At 45.7% G+C, this 23,222-nt stretch overlaps 1 protein-coding gene across 5 annotated transcripts in view; it reads left to right on the forward strand.

The window, feature by feature from the left end:
- The window catches only part of LOC137439035 (uncharacterized), a 57,867-nt gene that overhangs the window by 26,757 nt on the left and 7,888 nt on the right, over positions 1-23,222 (forward strand). Inside the window, exons 2-4 of one of the 5 annotated variants that reach the window (XR_013621243.1) lie at positions 17,607-19,254; positions 19,430-19,731; positions 20,366-20,844. Coding sequence is in view for 2 of the 5 variants with exons in the window: in XM_068134628.2 (XP_067990729.2) it covers positions 17,607-19,304; positions 19,430-19,731; positions 20,418-20,441 (2,024 nt within the window). In the remaining 3 variants the exon portion in view is untranslated. Of the gene's footprint in view, positions 1-17,606; positions 19,305-19,429; positions 19,732-20,365; positions 20,845-23,222 lie in introns of those variants that run through there. The other 4 variants (XR_013621242.1, XR_010986844.2, XM_068134628.2 and 1 more) reach the window with 4 other exon arrangements.

The following is a 23,222-nucleotide window of genomic DNA, read 5'->3' on the forward strand; positions in this document are numbered from 1 at the left end:
ACAAGTCTCTAAGAACCCCAGAATGTCATCACGGGATCTACAGGTAGCTCTTGCCACTGTTGATGTCAACGTGCACGAGTCTACCATTAGAAAGAGGTTGCACAAATTTGATCTACATGGGAGGTGTGCCAGGAGGAAACCTTTGCTGTCCAGAAAGAACATCAGGACAAGACTAAAGTTTGCAAATGAACACCTAGGCAAAGACGAGCACTTCTGGAACAATGTGCTCTGGACAGATGAGTCAAAGGTAGAGCTATTTGGCCACAGTACCAGAAGACGTGTTTGGCGAAAACCAAAGACAGCATTTGACCACAAGAACCTGACACCAACTGTAAAGCATGGTGGTGGAAATATTATGGTTTGGGGCAGCTTTGCTGCATCAGGGCCTGGGAAGCTCACCATCATAGAATCCACTATGAATTCTTCATTGTACCAGAGGGTGCTTGAGGATAATGTGAGGCCATCTGTCCGGAAGTTGAAGCTCAACCGAAAGTGGACCTTGCAACATGACAATGACCCTAAACATACCAGTAAATCCACCAAGGAATGGCTGAAAAGAAAGAAATGGAGGGTTCTGGAATGGCCAAGTCAAAGCCCGGATCTAAATCCCATCGAGATGTTGTGGGGGGATTTGAAACGAGCTGTGCATGCAAGAAACCCCTCAAACATCACACAGCTGAAAGAATTCTGCATGGAGGGGTGGGCAAAAATTTCTCCCAGTCGATGTCCGAGACTGGTAGACAGTTATAAGAAACGCCTACTTGAGGTTGTTTCTGCCAAAGGGGGCAATACCACCTATTAGAGCCAAGGGTGTACTTACTTTTTCCACATGCGAAATTTGTATTTATGTTTATTTAAATTATACAATGCACTACAAAATGTAAATGTTTCATGATATTTGTTATATTATATCACCTTTATCTATCAATATTGTTGAAATGAAGATGAAATAGCTGTATGTTGAAATATGTTGAAAAAGTCAAAACTTTACATGTTAGTCAGGTTCACTATGTTTTTTCGTTCAAAATCATGGTAGATTAGCAAACCTATACATTTTTGGAAATGTTATTACATGGAAAATCTGAAAATCAATGTTTACATTTGCCAATTCCAACCAATTTGATTTGACCATTCGACCAATCGTTTCGATCGACCATTCGACCAATTCGATCGATTCGATTCGATTCATCGAATTCGATTCGATCGACCATTCGACCAATTCGATTTGCCAATCAATTTGACCGACCTTTGCTTGTGTGGAACGGACTGTGAAAACGATGCGGACTATATTGTCGGATACGACACACAGGACGGTGATGACGAACTCTAAATGGCATATTCTGTAATCGTGTATGTTTGATGCCATTGACTGCCTGTGTATATTTTGTCATTGACTGCCTGTGTAGATGTGAAGTTATACTGACTGCATGTGTATACATGATTTTGCTGACTGCCTGTGTATGTTTGATGATATGAATTATTGTGACACATTTTGATGTTATTAACTGCCTGTACAAAATGATAACATGTATTTGATTATGCAACTTATCGCGAATATAAAGACAGTATTTTGCAATTCAAAACCTATGATTCGTGTCTTACCATTCCCCATAGCACTAATTTGATACTTTCATTGGATTCCTTGTCCCTGAAAATATAGGTTTAGTATATTTTAAAAAGTTTTTAGGGTAATTAGAGGCAGAAATAGAACAAAATATGTATTTTACAGTGGCCATTTTGAAAATCCAAAATGGCCACCATACAGGTATCTCTCCAAATGTAAACATTGATTTTTAGTTTCCTTATGCCATAACCTTTCCAAAAATGTATAGGTTTGCTAATCTACCATGATTTTGAACGAAATATAATTTATTGACATGGTGAACCTGACTATGGGGTGTGCTTACTTTTTCACGTGACTGTATGTGGAACGAAGCTGATCCTGAAAACATACCTCTCCCCAAGCAACAAAATCAAAGTCATAAACCAGATCGCAGTACCAGTGTTCCAATAAAGATGCGGAATAATAAACTTGCCTCAATCAGAAATCAACAAGTTAGACATCAAAACAAGAAAACTCCTTACCATATACAAAATGTTTTACAAAAACCAGTGCATCCCGAGAATGTACTTGCCAAGACGAGAGGGCGGCAATGGTCTGATGGAACTCAACCAGGTGCACAGAGCGACGAGTGTAGAACCAGCTGAGTATGTGAAATGCTCAACAGACTATCGGATGCAATTTGTAAACAAACATGAACACAATAAATCTGTAAAAGTGTCACCCAAATTTTTTTTTCAAAAATGGGTGCGAAAAGAAGATGCCGCACAGAAGGGTGGAATGGCAACAAATACAGCCTCATCAATAGCAAAAAAGACAAAATAAATGTATAAAAATAAATATCAAGAAACACACACCAACAACTGGGAGAATGACAAAAGAGCAGAACCACCTTTAGAGCCCATTTTTCCCCACAGAGCAGGGGTTGGCCTTTTTCGGGCACCATGGTCCCCTTTTTGAGGCAATGTTTTATAGCCGGATGCCCTTCCTGCCACCAACCCTGTTAGTCACCTCTTGTGACACACAGCGAATTACCAGTGAACTGGTACTCAATTTGCCGACCTCGGAAGGATGACAGGCTGAGTCAACCCCCCTGGTGTTAATTCAGCAATCGACTGGGATTCAAACCCAGGATCCTAGGATCCCAAACCAGCACCCTAACCGCTAAGCCAAACACCAGGCAACAACACCAACACCAGCAGGAAAATACAAAAAATGATTGGACAGAGTGGGGATAGACAAAGAAGGATCACTGGAATGGCTAAGAAGAGTTGACGAGTCTGGCATTTTCAATCAGGCTGACTGGCACGGTCTTCAAGCAGCCATCAATCATCTGGTCTGGTCTCCCAACTCTACTGCCTCAGACATAAACTCTTCCTGGGAATTCTTCCAAAGTAAACCGCTCTCTCTCTCATGCACAGATTTATCCCATCTCGTCTTCAGTTGTCATGCCCTTCCTCCCGTCCATGGAACACATAATCTTCTGGTGAGGCAGTTTCCCTGCCTTTGCCTTTGCCTCTTGGAAGGCTAATCCAACTGAAGGCAATCTCAGTTCCTTTCACAAAGCTCAGAACAAGTGTGTTTACCCTTAGGAGAGCCAGGAAACAATATCTCTCCACTCTCAAGACTGAACTCTCAAACCTGTCTCCCTCCTCCAAATCCTGGTGGCGTCTGGTCAAATCTGTTTCTGGTGTTTGTTCCCCTTCCATCCCCTCCCTTACCTCAAATGGCGACACAGCTGACCACGTGAAAAAGCTGAATGCCTCATCTCTGTGTTTGCCTCAAAATCTTGTCCCGAATCCATCTCTCTCTGTACACACCTTACCCAGTTGAACCCAACTGCTCCTGGACTCTGTCCTCTCCTGACAAGGTGGAGACGTTTCTGTCAAACCACGACTGATTCTGCAACTGGACCAGACGGCATCAGCCCATGGGTCCTAAAATCCTGCTCTGCCGCTCTATCTCACCCTCTGTTTGTTCTCTTCACCCTCTCTTTTGCTCAAGGTCATCTGCCATCTGCTTGGAAATCAGCCAACATTACCGCTTTACACAAAAAAGATGCTATACCAGATCCTTGCAACTACAGACCAATCGGCCTGCTCCCAATAATCAGCAAGGTCATGGAATCAATAATCGTTTCTGACATCAAATCCTTCCTCTTCTCCAATGGCTTGATCTCAGAACATCAATTTGTATTCAGACCAGGTCATTCTACTCTGGACATGCTGCTTCTGCAGACTCAACAATGGATGGAGGTCCTCAATGTCAAACAGGAAATCAGAGCTGTCTCCCTTGACATATCACGTGCCTTTGATACGGTCTGGCACCCATCTCTGCTCACCAAACTCTCCTTGTATGGTATCCATGGAAACCTCCACGCATGGCTTGCGGACTTCCTCACCGGTCGTAGCCAATGTGTGGCCCTGAATGGAATTCTCTCATCTCCCCTTCCTGTTCAGACTGGAGTTCCTCAAGGCAGTGTTCTGGGCCCTGTGCTTTTTCTGGTCTTCATCAATTATTATCTCTCCTACTCTGGAAAATCCACTCTATCTCTTTCCTGATGACTCCACTCTCGGCCGCTCCATACCTCATCCCTCAGATCGGCAGTCTGCAGCCTCCTCACTCTCTGCAGACCTGGACAAAATCACAGACTGGTCAAACAAGTGGAACATGTCTTTCAATCCTGACAAATCTCACACTCTTACTTTGTCTCTCCGAAAAGACCGACTGGAAAACCCTCCCATCTATTTTCTCAACAATCCTTTCCAAGAAGTTCTGTCGCTCAAGCTTTTGGGTCTCACAATCTGCCATGATCTTTCCTTGGAAAACCACATCTCCAAGCCAGCCTCTAAAGCCAGTCGCCGACTGGGCAACCTCCGTCGTGCGAAGTTCTTTCTGGCACTTCTGAGCTCCTCACCACATGCAAAGCTTTCATCCACAGCTCAATGGAATACTGCTCTCCCCTCTGGGCTGGTGCTCCTGCCTCACACCTAGCTCGGCTTCACGCTGTTGAAAGCAAAGCATTCAGAATCATTGGAATCTCCCGCGATGAAGCTGATTCTGAGGGCCTTTCTCTCTCTCTCACCGCAGGCAGGTAGGTAGGTAGTCTTTCTGTCTTCTACGGACTCCTCTCCGGCCTTGCTCCCCCTGCTCCTTGCTCCCCCAGCACAGTCTGTGCTCTGTCCACGAAATATTCCTGCAGGACGCACAAGATCTGCCAGCAACCCTCTTCTGGTGAAACTGCCAAAATCAAGACTCTCTGCTCACCTTCACTCTTTCATTCCTCTTTTCTCCCACCTCTGGAACAAACTCCCACAATCTCTAAATTCCTTCTCCTCTCTCCAGGTCTTTAAAAGAGCTGGTCACCACCATCTCTTGTCTTCCCCCATCCAAAACCTACCATGTACCCCTCCCTCCTCTCCAGCCCTCCCTGTTCCACAGATCTACTGACGTCCTTGTTCTCTACTGTTGTTGTGCTTGTATGATTCCCTCTCCCTCCCACTCTTGTCTCCCGCTCCCCTTCATTGTATGTTTTATGTGTCTGTGCATGTTTTCATGTTCAATGTGTTAGGTCTTACAAGAGTCTCGATTCTGTATTCAAAAAAAAAAGAAAAGAAAAAAAAAGAGGACTGCTTAAGTGTGAGGCTAACAAATCATAATTAATGCCCAAGGTAAAGGACACTACACCAATGTATTTAAAAGGACCAGCAACGGTTCCCGCCCTGTGGGCGGGGCTTCAATTGGGAGGCCCAAATGAAAAGGCAAAATTTCAGAAGGCTTTTTTTTATTTTAAACGATTCATATAAACATCCGTTGAATCATATCACACGCAAATCATCAAAATCTAAACAGTACATGGCGCCCATTTTGAAAAAAGATTGAATTCTGCAAAATGGAAGCGGCCGCTACACGTCTTTCTCAGTCGCACGTTTATGTGTGAAGAGTGTGTGCCGAATCTGTAACACGGAAGCGGCCGCTACACCTGTTTCTCAGTCGTTTTACACATGCTGCCGTGTTTCTTCGGAGCCGCACGTTTATATAGAAAGAGTTCATCAGGAGTCGATTTACTCTCTTCTGGTACGTAGAATTTCAACAAAAGCCACATCACTGTTCATATCGGTAAATATTATTCCATCGTGTTTGGAAAAATTGGAAAAACAATATCGCCTATTTTACTCCCAGGGGTCCCAGGAATACCCACTCAAAATATCGTTGCGATCGGTTCAGCCGTTTTTGCGGTACCTTCGAACGGACAGATGGACATTTGGTGAATTATAGTAAGATGGCGGGACTCAGCCAGACGGACAAAGAGTACGAGTCACCTGCTCTCAGGATGCAAATAACTATTATCAGAACAACTTTGCACACAACGACGCAACAAAGTATGCAAAGTGATTCATTGTCATATCTGCAAAAATTTAAACATCCCAGTACCAGAAAACTCATGGAAACACGAACCAAGGACAATCATTGAAAATGAGGATGTCATGTGCTCACGTACGACCTGATGATTCCATCGAGCGTGAACATAGAAAACAAAGCATTGTGTCTGGACATTGTACTCCGGAACAAAAAGGAAAAAGACAGTACCCAGCGATTTTGGCCTAAACAACGCAGAAATGAAGAAAATGACCAAACACCAGGACCTCAAAAATGAGGTCAAGACATCTTGGAAGCTGAAGAGCATCGAAATTGTACCAGTGATAATTGGAGCAACTGGAATGATGAAGAAGAACCTCACTGAGGTTTAAAAAACCATCCCGGGAATATTACCACAAATGAACAACAACTGGAGGCAATCCTGGGTTTGGTGACGATCCTGAAAAGAGCCGTTCGAACAAAACTCTGAAAAAGTTGAACCATGAACCGTGATCCCTTACCGAAGAGGAGGTGGATACTTTGGGTCCTGGGAGGACTTTGTTCCACCTGCTGAAACCCGCAACTGGAGATAACAACCAATGACACACACACACACACACACACACACACACACACACACACACACACACACACACACACACACACACACACACACACACAATAACTCGATATCACTGTGAAACATTTTACTGGTGATTATAACCATATACGTTCACATGATAAATGAAACACATCGTTAAACATTTTAAAATCTGATTTAATATAAAACTAGAACGGCACTCTAGAGAGCACACACACCTACACCTGGTTGGCCTTAAAATGCATGTTGTATGTTGTATATATCGCTTTTCAGCCAATCTCTCAATGGTGAAGAATCACTTAAAAAATTAAATAACTCATCCGAATCCATATTCAGATCTTCACCAAAATCGAATCGTCCTCGTCATACCCCAACCTGTCACCAAGTTTCGTCCAAAGCCGTCCACAACTTTTTGAGATATCCCGCTATGTATCGTTTTTGGCCCTATCTCCCAATAGTGAAGAATCACTTTTAAAAAATTAAATAACTCTCATATCCGAATCCATATTCAGATCTTCACCAAAATCGAATCGTCCTCGTCATACCCCAACCTGTCACCAAGTTTCGTCCAAATCCGTCCACAACTTTTTGAGATATTCCGCTATGTATCGTTTTTGGCCCGATCTCCCAAAAGTGAAGAATCACTTTTTAAAAAATTATAGTAGCCGGATCCGAATCCGGATCTTCACCAAAATCTAATAATTTCGTCCCTGTCACATAAGCTACAAGTCTGCCAAATTTCGTCCGAATCCGTCTACAACTTTTTGAGATATTTTGTTCACAGACAAACGGACAAGGGTGAAAACATAGCCTCCATCCACCTTTGGTTGCGGAGGTAATGAAGTTTCCTTTCTTATGAAAAGTGATTATTTTGGTCAACTTCAACTGGCGGGAATTCCTGTGATTGCAGCCGAAAGCAATACAGAACACTGAAAACCCTAATATCAGATAATATCACTGATATGAACAGCCGACCTGGACTATGGTAATCCAACATTGAGGCAATGACGCCACTCGGTACCTGCAGATGACCACAGCGGGGTTCGCTCCAGTTATTGATGCAGCTCAGTCGGTGTTCCGTTACCAAGCAGCTTGTAGAGTTCTCGCTAAGTGGCTTAAGCACTCAAGCGAGCACCCGGCTCCATGAAACCGGCTGATAAGGGCCGGCTGGCTTGACAAACCGATTGGTAATGGGACACCTGGATAAGCCGTTTGTGTGTTTGTTTACAGCGAGCGAGGTGTGATTAATCATTCGGGAGTTAATTACCATTATTATAATTGCAAAATAATTAATATATTCACATGACCAGTCGCGGAGGATCACGCTATTCTTTATATTAATGCCAATTATTGTACTATTATTTTATTTTATACCATTTAAAGTGCCTATTGAAAAACGCCATGAGGTAAAACGACGGCTCAAGCTTCTTTATATACACCTTCCCAAAGCAGGAACGGACGATAAAACGGGAATTACTCGGTTTTTTTTTTTTTTTGCAGTCAAGTGAAGTCTAAATCAACGTTGGCAAAGTGAATGTGACAATAACACGGAGTGATACAATGGCGGATTCTGAAGCGTCATTTGTAATACCCTGGTTCGTCCACCACCACCGGAAGCGGCGATACACGGTAAATGTTGACGAAGATAATTTGAATTGCGCGACCTTGCGGACTCCTGGTGAGGGGAGCAAATGAAGTCACTTCAACCTTTGCCGTATGACCTGCAGACAGCTTGGCAAGGTTACTAACTTGAGATTGCATAATGATGAGTTATGACCGAATAAGTCGACAATTTTGACAAGTGGCCACCTAGGGCCAGATTTTGACGGCCAAACGGAGTTTTTGGTGGCATTTGGCACCCGGGCCACCGCTTATTTCGAATCCTGCTATGTAGTTAGGTCCAGAACCTCGATTCCGTGACCATTTTCTGGCTAGTAAGGTTTGACGATTGATTTGACTTCTATGGACCTTATATAAAAAAATTAGCACCCATGTCCCTCCCAAAAATCCCGGCATTTTCCCCTAAAGGCCATAATCCAAGATGGCCGCCGGCGCCATCTTTAAAAATAAATTTTTGAACAAAAGCACATATAATTATTTAGAAATGCACTTTTTGGGGTAGGTTGACCACGAGGATCCTGAATTTGACATTAGTTTGACGTTACAACATCCTTTTGACCTAGGAATCCAATATGGCCGTCATCTGGTAGAGATTATTTTGCCTGCATCTAGAATAGTCACGAAATTGAGGCTGACTCGAGAATTTTTTTTGCTGCGTATAGGTGAGTGTGGGTGCGTACGTGTGTATGGGGGGGGGGGGTGAGGGGGGTTAATGGGTGTGTTTAATTTCATGTATTTCTATGTTTTAGGTTTCAGCTGTTCATGATTTGAATTGAGAAGAAAGCTTATGCCAATGACCACCGTTCCGTGTGTGCTCCAGTGTGGCGGGCTTTGCAACAAAGTCACTGATGCCATTACCTCCGCCGAGAGGGAAAATCTCAAGAAGAAGACCGTGTTATGGAGCGCTCTTGACAAGTTCGGAGACGTCCACGCAACAGGCGATTGGGATAATGGTCCCAGCGGACAATGTGTCCATAATTCATGTAGGTTGACCTTATGTAATGTCAAGAAACTAGAACAGGCCAAGACAAGGCAGATAAAACGAGAGGTCGAGGAATGCCAAGCTCAGTCTTCGTCTACATCTGAGGCTTTGCCACCAGCGGCCGCTCCAACTGCAAAGCGGCTGCGATCGATCGTTCAAGGGCTGATACATAAAAAAACAAAATGTGTCTGGTGCTGTAAACCGGAGTCGCCCAAGCACCCAGAAACAAAGCTGTCGCTGATTTCGTACGATCATGCATGGGCGGCTTTCAAGAGCCACACAGTGGTCCTGGAAGATCAGAGCATGCGAGATAGAATCAACTGTTTGATCGATTGTGCAGCTGATCAGCCCTACGCGATTGAGATCCGATATCACAACAAATGCTGGTTGAAATATGTGCGTTGTTACCAGAAAATGAGTGAAGATGACAAACTCCCACGCATGCACAATGTCAATCTCTGTGAAGCTCAGACTATCTTCTTTGACCACATCAGAACAGTTATCTTTGAGGACCATGAGCTAAGGTCACTGCAGAGCCTCCTCAAAGACTACAGTTCTATCATTTCTCGGTATGGCTTCCCAACATCCAGCATCAAGTCTTCCTTTATCAAAGATATCCTAACCCGGGAGTTTGAGGGCAAGATCGGCTTCCACACCCGCCCTCAGAGGAACCAGAGCGACCTAGTCTATGATACGTCCGGGGGTGGTTCACATGTGGAATATCACCCTTGCCCGCCATGGTGATGCTGAACGTGTCATATGTGTGAACGACCCATACGACGCAACATACTCGACTAAAGATGACGAGCGAGACCTACGGGTACAGGGTAAGGCACATATCCCCAACACCTACATGAAATTGAACGACTCCTTCCCTTCTGCCCAAGCATTCAAAACATTGCTGTGTAGCACGAGCAACAAGGGGCGACTGCAAAAACTGATATGCAACTACCTGACAGACCTTGCACAGAGTGTTGCTGTTGAGATGGTCTACTCTGTCAGCTCCCACTGCACCAACTTGTTAACCCAGCAGCCAATGGAGATCTACAGCTTTAACCAGTCAGAGGCTGATACTGTCCTCTTCTCCACATACGCAGTTCTCCGCGAGTCAGACTACAGTGGCCCCGTTGTAATTGATGCCGCTGACACCGATGCCTATGTCGCGGCAGCAGCCATCTCGCACTAGCTCCCCGGATTACTCTATATAAAGAGGAAGCAGGAGATGGTCTTCGGCCGTGGCCTGGTGACTGACGAGATGGCAGACTGCATTGTGCAGCTGCACTGTATGACAGGCTGTGATGCCAATTCAGGCTTCTACAGCAAGGGTAAGAAGTCTATGTATGACCGGGTGACGAAAAGCCCTGTGGCCCGGCGGCAGCTGTCGTGGTGCGGAGATAGCCTTGACCTCAAGGAGGAGGTTCTAGAGGAGCTCTTCCAGTTCACAAGAGATGTCATCTATGGCGACAAAAAGAGTAGCACCATGGCTGAGGCCTGCACAGCGAGGTGGAGGACACTGAAGAACAAAGCATTCATCCGTCTCCCTCCAGATGTAGATAGCCTACGTCAACACTGCCTCCGTGCAAACTATTTGGCGTATCTTTCCCGCCATCCCTCCCTGAAGCACCACCCCGCGCCACTCGGACATGGCTGAGAGCCGGTAGGCGGTCGCTGTCGCCCTGTCTGCCACACCCGACCTGCCCTCCCGACGCATCTACCTGCACCAGGGACAGCCGAAGAGAGTGTGGAAGATGACGATGAGGAAGGAGATGATGCTGAGAACAGGGGGGATTCGTCGGAATCTGATGATTCAGACTACAGTGAGGCAGAATGCTCTGATTCAGACTGACCACCTATCAATCTCATTGATTCACCAGTTTACACAAAAGCCGACGCGGTAACTTATTAATGTGTTTCAATTGTGTTGTGGTCAGTTTTCTACAAACAATGGCCAAAAAGTGTAAAATGATTTCTGTTGATATGTCATCAGTGGTTTCATTTGAAAACTGTTCACGTTACAGCCATTAAAAGAATTGTTTTTGAAGTGCGAGTTTAGTTACTTTCATTCATTCATCAATTACTTTCATGCAAGAGATCCCAATGAATGTAGTTTGCATTACGTTACGTTTTTGCTCTACCGGATGGTGGCCATCTTGGATTCCTGAGTCAAAATGATGTTGTTATGTCAAACCAATGTCAGATTCGGAATCCTCATGGTCGACTTTTGCCATCTTGGCAAAACTTGGATGGTGCCGACGGCCATCTTGGATTTGGGCCTATAGGAAAAAATGCCGGGATTTTTGGGAGGGACATGGGTGCTAATTTTTTTATATAAGGTCCATAGAAGTCAAATCGATCGTCAAACCTTACTAGCTTTGCTTTGTTCTTCATCCCTACCATCCCAACCTTCCCAAATAGCTATGTCCCAGGCTGCTCACCACTACTACTGGATTTAACTTGATTCTGAATTGTTTTAAACAAGTGTGAGTTTAAAAATCCACATATACTCTGAGTCTGATGTACCATGTACTGTACTCTGTTACAGAGCGTCGGTGCTGCTGAACGATTTTCTTGGCAAGGGTCATACTGGGTGGTTTGATGTTGCCTTCTTTTCTTTTTTTTTGAATACAAGATCGAGGCTCGTGAAAGAGCTAACATTAATCGCACAGAAAGACAAACCGACACATAAAACATATAACATGGGGAGCGGTAGACAAGATGGGGAGAGAGGGGGAAGGACACAAACACAACATTTGAGAGCAGGGACATCGAGAGATCTGTGGGAGGGAGAGGGCTTGGGGGGAGGAGGTACGGGAAGGGGGGGGGGGGTTAGTGGGGGGTTGGAGAGGTATAAAACACATGGACACTGCTTGTACTTCCAGGAAAGAAGTCAGTATTTCAAAAAAGTGGATCTGGGGTGAATTAGCGGGGGTAGAAAAGATCAAGGTTTTGGATGGGGGAAGATAAGAGATGGTGGTGAACAGCTGTTTTAAAGACCTGGAGGGAGGAGTGGGATTGAAGGGAGTGTAGGAGTTTGTTCCAGAGGTGGGAGAAAAGAGGAATGAAAGAGTGAAGGTGATAGAGAGCCTAGATTTTGGAAGTTTAACCATCAGAGGGTTGCTGGCAGATCTTGTGCGACCTGTAGGAATATTTGGGGGACAAAGCACAGAGAGAGCTGGGGGAGCAAGGCCGGAGAGGGGTCGGTAGAAGACAGAAAGACCACCTACCTACCTGCCTGCAGTGAGTGAGTGAAAGGCCCTCGGAGATAGCTTCATCGCGGGAGTTTCCAATGATTCTGGAAGCTTTAGTTTCAACAGCGTGAAGCCGAGCTAGGTTTGAGGCAGGAGCACCGGCCCACAGGGGAGAACAGTATTCCATTGAGCTGCGGATGAAAGCCTTGTATGTGGTGAGGAGCTCAGGTGTGCCAAGAAAGGACTTCGCACGACGGAGGATGCCCAGTCGGCGACTGGCTTTGGAGGCCAGCTTCGAAATGTGGTTTTCCCAAGAAAGATCATGGCAGATAGTGAGACCCAAAAGCTTGAGCGACAGAACTTCTTGGAGAGGATTGTTGAGAAAGTAGACGGGAGGGTTGTCCAGTCGGTCTTTTCGGAGAGACATAGTAAGAATGTGAGATTTGTCAGGATTGAAAGACATGTTCCACTTGTTTGACCAGTCTGTGATTTTGTCCAGGTCTTCAGAGAGTGAGGAGGCTGCAGACTGCCGATCTGAGTGAAGAGGAATGGAGCGGCAGAGAGTGGAGTCATCAGCAAAGAGATAGAGAGGATTTTCCAGAGAGTCGGAGAGATCATTGATAAAGACCAGAAAAAGCACAGGGCCCAGAACACTGCCTTGGGGAACTCCAGCCTGAACAGGAAGGGGAGATGAGAGAAATCCATTCAGGGCCACATGTTGACTACGACCAGAGAGGAAGTCCGCAAGCCATGCGTGGAGATTTCCATGGATACCATAGGAGGAGAGTTTGGTGAGCAGAGCTGGGTGCCAGACCATATCGAAGGCACGTGATATGTCAAGGGAGGCAGCTCTGATATTCCTGTTTGGCATTGAGGACCTCCATCCATTGTTGAGACAGCAGAAGCAACATGTCGAGAGTAGAATGACCGGGTCTGAATCCAAATTGATGATCGGAGATCAAGCCATTGGTGAAGAGGAAGGATTTGATATCCGAAGCAATGATGGATTCCATGACTTTGCTGATAATTGGGAGCAGGCTGATTGGTCTGTAGTTGTAAGGATCTGTTTTTGCACATTTTTTGTGTAAAGCGGTAATGTTTGCTGATTTCCAGGATCCTGGCAAATGACCTTGAGCAAAAGAGAGGGCGAAAAGAACAGAGAGAGGGTGAGACAGAGCGGCAGAGCAGGATTTTAGGACCCGTGGGCTGATGCCGTCTGGTCCAGTTGCAGAATCAGAGTCGAGGTTTGACAAAAACTTCTCAACCTTGTCAGGAGAGAAGGACACAGAGTCCAGGGAGCAGTTGGGTTCGATTGGGTAAGGTGGGAACAGAGAGAGATGGGTTTGGGACACAAGATTTTGAGGCAAACACAGAGTTGAGGCATTCGGCTTTGTCACGTGCGGTGTCAACTGTGTAGCCATTTGAGGTCAGGGAGGGGATGGAGGGGGAACAAACACTAGAAACGGATTTGACCAGACGCCACCAGGATTTGGAGGAAGGAGACAGGTTTGAGAGTTCATTCTTGAGTGTGGAGAGATAGGGCTTCCTGGCACTCCTGAGGGTAGACACACACTTGTTCCGAGTTTGGTGGAAGGAACTGAGATTGCCTTCAGTTGGATTAGCCTTCCAAGAGGCAAAGGCAAGTTGTTTCAGGGCAACTGCCTCACCACAAGATTCAGTGTACCATGGACGGGAGGAAGGGTAAGACAACTGAAGATGAGATGGGATAAATCTGTGCATGAGAGAGAGCAGTTTGCTTTGGAAGAATTCCCAGGAAGAATTGATGTCAGAGGCAGTAGAGATGGGAGACCAGTTCAGATGATTGATGGCTGCTTGCAGACCGTGCCAGTCGGCCTGAGTGAAATGCCAGACTCGTCGGCGCTGAGGAGGCTCTCTGAGAATGGCCAGAGAAATGTCCACTTTAACAAGCACAGGATCAGAAGAACCGATTGGAGCAGAAAAAGAGCAGCAGACATTTGCAGGGAAGTTTGTCATAAACAAGTCTAGAAGAGAAGATACTCCATTGACTGAGATCCGGGTCGGGAAATTGACAGATTGTGTCAGTCCCAATGAGTCGCAGAAGTCCTTTGCTGAGGTGCCATGACTGGTGAGAGAGGAACTCACACCCAGCCAGCTGGCATGATGACAGTTGAAGTCGCCACATATGAGGAAGAGAGAGTTGGGATGAGTGGATGGAAGTTGGTCCATGTTGTCAGACAGTGAAATGTAAATGGAGTCATCACTGTTTGGAGGACGGGACAGAACACATATGAACAAAAGGTGGGAGTGGAGAGGAAGCCGTAGCCAGAGGTACTCCTGGGGGTGAGGTGGAGAGAGGGCAGTGCAAGGAGAGTGAGGAAGAGAGTTTTTGATAAGGATAGCAACCCCACCACCAGGTCTATCATACCGAAGGTATGATACGAGGCTCAGGTCTATCATACCAGAGGAGGGAGTAACCAGGAAGAGATATTAAGGAATCAGGGACATCTTGAAAGAGGAAAGTTTCTGTTAAGCAGATCAAGTCTGGATTGTCAGAAGCAACCTGTATGGAGAGATCAGACAGGTTTGAGTGAAGGCCCCAGATGTTTGAGGTCCATACCGTTAATGAAGAGAGAGGGGGAGCATCGGGTAAAGGACAGGACAGGGGAGGGGAGGGGTAAGGTAATATGAAGGATGAGAGGGGGAGGTGTGGAGAGCAGTTAATAGTGTGTCAGAGATTACAGAAGAGTTACAAGAAAGGGAAGGATGAGGAAGACGAAAGGTTTGATGGTGATGGGATGAGGCACAGTGAGGGGTTGTTTGAGAGGGGGGCAGAGGAAAGTAGAAGGTTGGGGAAGGTGGAGGTATGAGATAGAAGGGAGACGAAGTGGGGAGGGGGGCAGCTTTGAGGAGGAGGAGGGGGGAGGAGGGAGAATTGGAGAGGAATGGTATGGGGGGAGATTTGAATGGGAGGGATTGGGGGGGAGGAGTTAGGGGCCTTCCCAGCAGTTATACTTAACACAGGAACCACCTTAGAGGTAATTTTTCCCCGCAGAGGTTGGCCTTTTTCGGGCACCGTGGTCCCCTTTTTTGGAAGCAATGTTTTATGGCCAGATGCCCTTCCTGCCAACAACGCTGTTAGTCGTCTCTTGTGACACACATGGAATTACCAGTGACCTGGTACTCAATTTGACAACCTCGGAAGGATGACAGGCTGAGTCAACCCCCTGGTGTTAATACAGCGATCGACCGGGATTCAAACCCAGGATCCTGGGATCCCAAGCCAGCACCCTAACTGCTAAGCCAATACCAGGCTACGTACTTATGGCGGGAATGTTGGAATTTGTTCATTGTGCTGGCATTAGCTCGCCTACTCTTCCGAAGGACACCGTGGGATCTTTAACGTCCACCAACTCAGGCCGATAGAAGGGACGCCAGTTTAACGTCCATCCGATGATTGCTCCCAGATGGTACTCCTGGGGGTGAGGTGGAGAGAGGGCAGTGCAAGGAGAGTGAGGAATTGATGTGAGGAACCCATTGATGAATCACCCTGCCTGTGAAACACCAGATGACAATTTGTAGCTGGTCGGGATTCTAAACCAGGCGAGACAGCTTTGAGGGGGCGAGTGTGCATTTTGACCGTAAAACTATTCTAATATTCTTCCTGCCTTGACATTCCACTTAGGAGCCCTGACAAATTGGTCATTGCAGACCTGGACAAAATCACAGACTGGGCAAACAAGTGGAACATGTCTTTCAATCCTGACAAATCTCACACTCTTACGATGTCTCTCCGAAAAGACCGACTGGACAACCCTCCCATCCACTTTCTGAATAATCCTCTCAAAGAAGTTCTGTCACTCAAGCTTTTGGGTCTCACTATCTGCCATGATCTTTCCTGGGAAAACCACATTTCAAATCTGGCCTCCAAAGCCATTCGCCGACTGGGCAGTGGGCATCCTCCGTCGTGCGAAGTCCTTCCTTGGCACACCTGAGCTCCTCACCACATACAAGGCTTTCATCCGCAGCTCAATGGAATACTGCTCTCCCCTCTGGGCTGGTGCTCCTGCCTCACACCTAGCTCGTCTTCATGCTATTGAAACCAAAACGTTCAGAATCATTGGAATCTCCTGCGATGAAGCTACCTCCGAGGGCCTTTCACTTACTCACTGCAGGCAGGTTGGTGGTCTTTCTGTCTTCTACCGACTCCTCTCCGGCCTTGCTTCTCCAGCTCTCTCTGGGCTCTGTCCCCCAAATATTCCTACAGGTCGCACAAGATCTGCCTGCAACCCTCTTATGGTTAAACTGCCAAAATCAAGAGTCTGCTCACCTTCACTCCTTCATTCCTCTTTTCTCAAGCCTTTGGAACAAACTCCCTCACTCTCTTCAATCCCACTCCTCCCTCCAGGTCTTTAAAACAGCTGTTCACCACCACCTCTTATCTTCCCCCATCCAAAACCTTGATCTTTTCTACCCCCGCTAATTTCACCCCAAATCCACTTTTTTGAAATACCAACTTCTTTCCTGGAAGTCCTTGGTGTCCTTGTGTTTATACTTACCCCACCCCCCCCCCCCCTTCCCACGCCGCCTCCCCCCAAGCCCTCTCCCTCCCACAGATCTCCCGATGTCCCTGCTCTCAAATGTTGTGTTTATGTGCTTCCCCTTCTCTCCCCATCTTGTCTACCGCTCCCCTTTTTATATACTTTGTTTGTTTGTCTGTTTGATTTGTTTGTGTGATAAATGTTAGCTCTTTCACGAGCCTCGATTCTATACAAAAAAAAAAAAGCCTGATGTTGGCTTAGCGGTTAGGATGCCAGCTTGGGATCATGGGTTCAAGTTTCTGTCGAATGCTGAATTAACGCCAGGGGGGTTGACTCAGCCTGTCATCCTTCTGAGGTCGGCAAATTGAGTTCCAGTTCACTGGTAATTCCCTGTGTGTCGCAAGAGGCGACTAACAGGGTTGGTGGCAGGAAGGGAATCCAGCCATAAAACATTGCTTCAAAAAGGGGACCAAGGTACCCCAAAAAGGCCAACCCCCGTTCTGCGGGGGAAAATGGCCTCTAAAAGCAGTTCCTTGACGTCAACTTGAGGAATTATCAGTGATACCCAATTTTTTGCAATGACAACTTTACTTGCATGTGTAGTTTGTATCTAGAAAATTCTAACATGCATCAGATCAGGAAAAAAGCAAAATTCTCATGTACACTATGTCAATTCTGGCTGCACTGTGGTATTTTGAGTTGAGTTGCATCCTTAACCTCTGTGCGTCAATGTAAGTGTGACCTCTTCACTTGAACGACCACTTTTCTATTTCAGATGGCGTCCATCCAAGTACTAGTGATGATGCTATGTTGTCCCCAGTACCGGTGGATGAAAGCATTTGCGCTGAAGGGGAGAGCGACTCAACTAAAAAAGAGGATTATGAGGAGGAGGAAGTGTTTGAAGAAACTTTGGTTAACATTAACTGTAAAACACCTAAGCAGAATGTTGTTCAAAAGGAAATTGAAGAGTTGGAAAGGAAGATTGAAAGGATTAACGAAATGAAGATTGCAGGGACTCTGACATCCAAAGAAATTGATGAAATGATACCGCTGAATAAACGATTGAAGATGCTCAGACATAAGCAAGCTCGTCTCAAAGCAGAAGCAGAACGACAACGAATCCGAAGACGTGAACTGAAGAAAAAACTGTCCAAGCTGGCCGATGAAAATCCCAGCTTCCAGAATTTTGCTCGAGGGAAGCGTGGCAGACCGAGTTTGCAAAAGGATCAGCCCGAACTACTAGACGCTATCAAAGAGATCGCTATGGCTGATGGTGTTACCGACGATTCTCAAGAAACGGAATGTATACGGCCTTGTAGAACACTTAATGAGCTGACAGAAGAATTGCATCGCCGGGGGTTTCAGATAAGTCGCGCAGCCACCTATTTGCGTTTGATGCCAAAACGGAGCGACACGGAGCATGGAAAGCGACACGTCACTACAGTACCGGTAAAACTGAAACGCACTCCCAAGTCTCAGCGCAAACCTCCTGCAGACACCTACTTCACCTCGACGACCATGTCCTACATCAACGACGTGTGTTCCTGGTTCGGACCAAAGACTTGCTCTTTCATGTGTATCGATGACAAAGCCAGAGTCCCCATAGGACTCACCGCCGCATCTAAGCAAGCCCCCATTACAATGCACATGGAATATCAGGTGAAGCAACCAGATTTTGACCCTGTAATTGCTGAACACCACAAGCTTATTCCTTCTGTGTTTGCTTCCTGTTTGATTGCAGAGAACAAACTGCAGTCGGCGGTGAGCTGCAGTGGTCCGACGTACATCGCCATAAGAAGCGGAAAGCATGACAACAGCACAGCATGTACTCACGCCCGAGATTTTGAACATTTGCTACAGCGTGAAACCTTCAAAGCGTTGATGTGTAACACCATGGGGGAATTGAAGCCGATTCTCGTTTGCAGCGTTGACGATGGGTTCAATGAAAAACCCAGGTTTCCAAAGGCATTGTATGCTGCTTGCAATCAATTCATCAAACACAATTTAGACGTGTATTTAGCGGTGACGCAACTTCCGGGTATTCCAATGTTCAATCACGTGGAGCGGCGGATGGCATCGCTCTCCAGGGACTTGTCCGGCATCATACTCCCACATGATTCGTATGGAAATCATCTTGACGACTCTGGAAAAACAGTTGACGCTAATTTGGAAGTTCGCAACTTTCAGAAAGCAGGAGAAACTCTCGCGGGAGTGTGGTCAGGTACCCTGCTGGACGGACACGACGTCTTTGCCGAATATGTGGAGCCTGGAGATACGTCAAGCCTTCAGGTTGGAGATGTTTCTCCAAAATGGACGGCAAACCACGTGCGCCAGAGCCAGTATCTTCTACAGATTGTCCGATGTGAAGACAGAAGATGCTGCATGGACTGGCGTACCAACTGGAATAAGATTATTCCAACAAGGTTTCTACCAGCACCTTACCCATTGCAGCAATCAGGAAATGGTGTTATAGGTAAAGAAAAACTATATAATAAAGTTGACTGAGATTAAATATATATATATTTTTATTATTTTTTTATTTTGTTACCACCATGTCAAAAGAACAATTATTCACTCTTTTGAATCTTTTCTTTTCAGTCCCTGAGCCTGAAGTTGCTGATAACTGCAACCTTTTTGCAAGTCTCAGCCAGAGACTGGCATTCAGCATACTCGAACCATCCGCTGCTCTCGAACATCAGGAAATTCCGTTTGACCTTTACTGCCCAAGCGTGCGATCGGAGGTGAAGAGTACTATGTGCCGTACGTGCCACATATATTGCGCGTCACAAGAGGCTGTCAAATGGCACAAAGCTGTCCACGATGTCAGTTCCTCGCAGGCATCGGGCATCATGGAAGATGGTTTTGGCACTGTGACCGCCTCGTGGAGCCAGCAATCTCATGTAAAGATTCCGGTATTCAGAAACGTCTTTGATCTTGTGTATAACCCATGGATTGAGGATGGTCAAAAATAGATGTATTTCCATGACATGTCACTCCAAATATATTTTCAGAATTGAGCTGTATTTTGGATGGCATAATATCAGCAACATAATCATCGGAAGCTAGTTGTGTCCACTCTTCCTTTTTTGAGTATCTTTCTGCTTCTTCTTCTTTTTCTTCTTTGTATTCTACGTGTTCTTAATATTCTTATCCTCACCTCTTTGTTTCTTCCTTCTTCTTCCTCTTCTCTTTATCCTCTTCGATTTTTATTCTTCTCCTTCTTTTTATCTTTTTTAACTTCTTCCTCTTTTTACCTTGTTTTTTTTTTTCTTTCCTTTTTTTTTGCTTCTTTGTCTTCTGTTTACCTTTTTGGTTTTTTTCCATTTTTAAAATGCCAATGGTATTTTGCGAATACTGTATTTATACATGTGGTTTTTATGCTTTTGGTACTTTTTGTTTCACTTTGTACCTTTGACATGCATTTTAAAAATGCATTTACGAGTAACTTTCCTGCATTTCTTTGTGACATTATCTGTGCTGTTGTTTTGTTGATCATTGCAAATCAGGTGAAAGTGCTTTTTGTTTTTTTGGCAGAATTTTTAGTATTGTTGCAATACTTTAATTGAAAGGGACTGACACCGTGCAGGGTCGACTGCCGATGGACGAGTGAGTGAATCGCCAAGCGGGAAGGCACGCGGCATGGGATTGCAGGGGCACGAGGCATGAAGGAGAAGAGCAGCTGCTTGCAGTCTCGTGAGGACCTTTGCTGGGCTACTGGCTGGAGGAGTAGGTACCGGACATGTTCTGAGGGTATTATGTGAGTGGTTTCAGATGCTTGTAAAAGTGTGCAAGAATTCGACTTATTTATGTGCCCACGGATGAAATAAAGCAGCTCGTACACACTTGAGATTCTTGGAAACTGCCTCACGACAGCAACCTATATATTGAGACATATATTGCAGTGAGACTATGATGATGTGTGCAAGAGAAAACTAAGCATTGTTCAACGATAGTGTTTTACGAAATGATGGCTGCTCTTTGTTTTTTGATAATAAAAAGAGAATGTGGTGAAACGACTGGTAGCATAAGCTCTTCTCTGTGGAAAAGCTGTGCATATTCTGTAAAACGAGCGTCTTTCTAGTGCAAGGTCCATCACTTCATTCATTTCCATATTGTGATTCCCAATGCCCTGGCTGTATATATAGTAGTACAAGAGCTCTGGGGGGTTTATTTGAGTTTTATTTGCCAAAATGCCTGAGGGTTGTTTCTAGGGTAGAAATATCTGTAGAATTCAAAAATCCATTTCTGACAAAAATCTACTTGGACGTTTTTTCACAATTTGCTCTTGAAGTGGGGGAACCCCACCCCTCCCTACCCGTCCCCCCCTCCACTTCACCCTCACTGCAATATCACGATTTTGCATCATGTCATAGTTCGGCTTTGAACAGTTTTGTCTTGGAAATCTGTAAAACTGTACTGATACATACAAACAGGATATTGTCACGCGAATGCCCTCAGTTAATACCGATGGCCAAACGAACTTAAATGGAGGCGTTTATTCAATGACGGACTTTGACTATACAAGCAGGGGAGGAAGAAGGAAGAGGAAGAAGCGGCGAGCTCTTACCTGTGGCGATCTCACTGGCAGCTCCGATCCTGTAGGGAATGAACTCAAACGAACACGGGGGTAAAATGTACAAAAATAATCGATTTATTTTATGGAACCCGATAACAATGGACGCGATGGAAGAAACTAAACCCCCTATTGAGCTCTCTTACACACACACTTCAAATACACACGATGGGAGAACGAATGAAAGAAACCGTGGTTTGCGCGTTGTTATGTGCTCCTCCCCAGACCCCGGTCACGGTGTACCTCAGAGCCCCGAGAGGAGTCACGGCAGAAAGATGTGTTATTCTGTGTCAAAGATCAATGGTGAAACCACACTTTGTTTTAGGTATAGGCTATAGGGCCTACACAGTCAATAATGACATGGCTGAATGGCTCTTCAAAAGCTGGAATTGGTTTTAAAGGTGCGGATGGGACTTTCTGATTAGGTTTTCCCACCAGCTGGCAAGAATGGCAAGATTTACAGAAATCCGCTACATCACGTCGCAATCCTGGCCAGAAAAAATGTACCAATATTCTGTCACACGTCTTGTTCACTCCAAGGTGCCCGGCCAAAGGTGTCTCATGCACCAAACTCAATATCTCCTTCCGGTACGGCGGTGGCACCACAATTTGGTAATGAAATTTCCACTCATCGTTTGCTGGCACCTCCGGTGGTCTCCATTTTCTCATGAGTATTTCCCCTTTCATGAAGTAACCAACAGGTATCTTCATAGCTTCTCCCTCTGTAACAGCTTTACCAATTAAACTCCGGATCTCCGAATCTCCGTGTTGTTCTTCAACAAGTCTCTTTCGGACCCGCACCGTTTGCTCAACCTCGGTCCCAGATGTCTCCGACGGACACTCCATTTCCTCTTTGGTTCCAGATGCCACCTTTTCCTTAAGTTCCTTGATGTCACTCCCTTTCCTATTACCTCTTTCAGAATTTTCCTCCAATACCTCGAAGGAACCCAAATCCACATCGCCTTCCTTCTCCTTCTCTTCAGAGCGCTTCCTACCCATAGCACGAGTCACTGCACAGGATGGAAAGATACCCGGAATCTCCTGCTCTAGCTGTGCGGTGTTATTTTCCATACTGGGCTTTTCCACCAACATTGGATTACCAGAAACTCGACCACCGGCCAAATCATTTCCGATAATATAACAGATTCCCTCTACAGGAAGAGTGGCTTGTAAACCTACGGTGACCGGTCCTGACACCAAATCAGACTTCAAATGGATGACATGAAGTGGAGCTTTAACATAGCCACCAACCCCCTGTAAAAGAACACTAACACCAGTTGCCATCTTCTCTGACAATGGCAAAATGCCCTCAAGCATCAAAGATTGATGTGCTCCTGTGTCCCTCAATACCCTAACAGGTCTCTGGTTCATTAAGTCTCCATCCAGTGACACAAACCCCTCTGAAATAAAAAGTTTGTAACCCTCTTGAACAAGGTCGGTCTGTGATACCGTAACTTTGGCATGGGAACCTTCACAAGGCATTGTCCTCCAAGGACGATTTCTCGCATTGGCCAATGCATTCGGAGTTGTACCAGTCTGACTCCGCTCCTGATTTTTCCTTTTCAGGGCGTAACATTGGGACATCAAATGCCCAGGTTTCTTGCAAAAAGCGCAAGTTGGCCCGGAGGAAAAACTCGTGGTCTGCCTCGGGGCCCCCCGGAAGATAAGTCTGTCTTGGAACTGTAGTCTTCTGATCCCTAAAATTCGCAGTATCAGATTTGTCCTCATAGTCATCTCCAGGCCGCCTCCATGAATATTTGTTCTCCGAACCTGATTTACCATAACTCCCCTGACTAGCTCTAGGCGGGAAGTTATGTT

The sequence above is a fragment of the Myxine glutinosa genome, chromosome 13 (genome assembly GCF_964187855.1).
Source record: "Myxine glutinosa chromosome 13, kmMyxGlut1.1, whole genome shotgun sequence".
NCBI lineage: Eukaryota > Metazoa > Chordata > Myxini > Myxiniformes > Myxinidae > Myxine > Myxine glutinosa.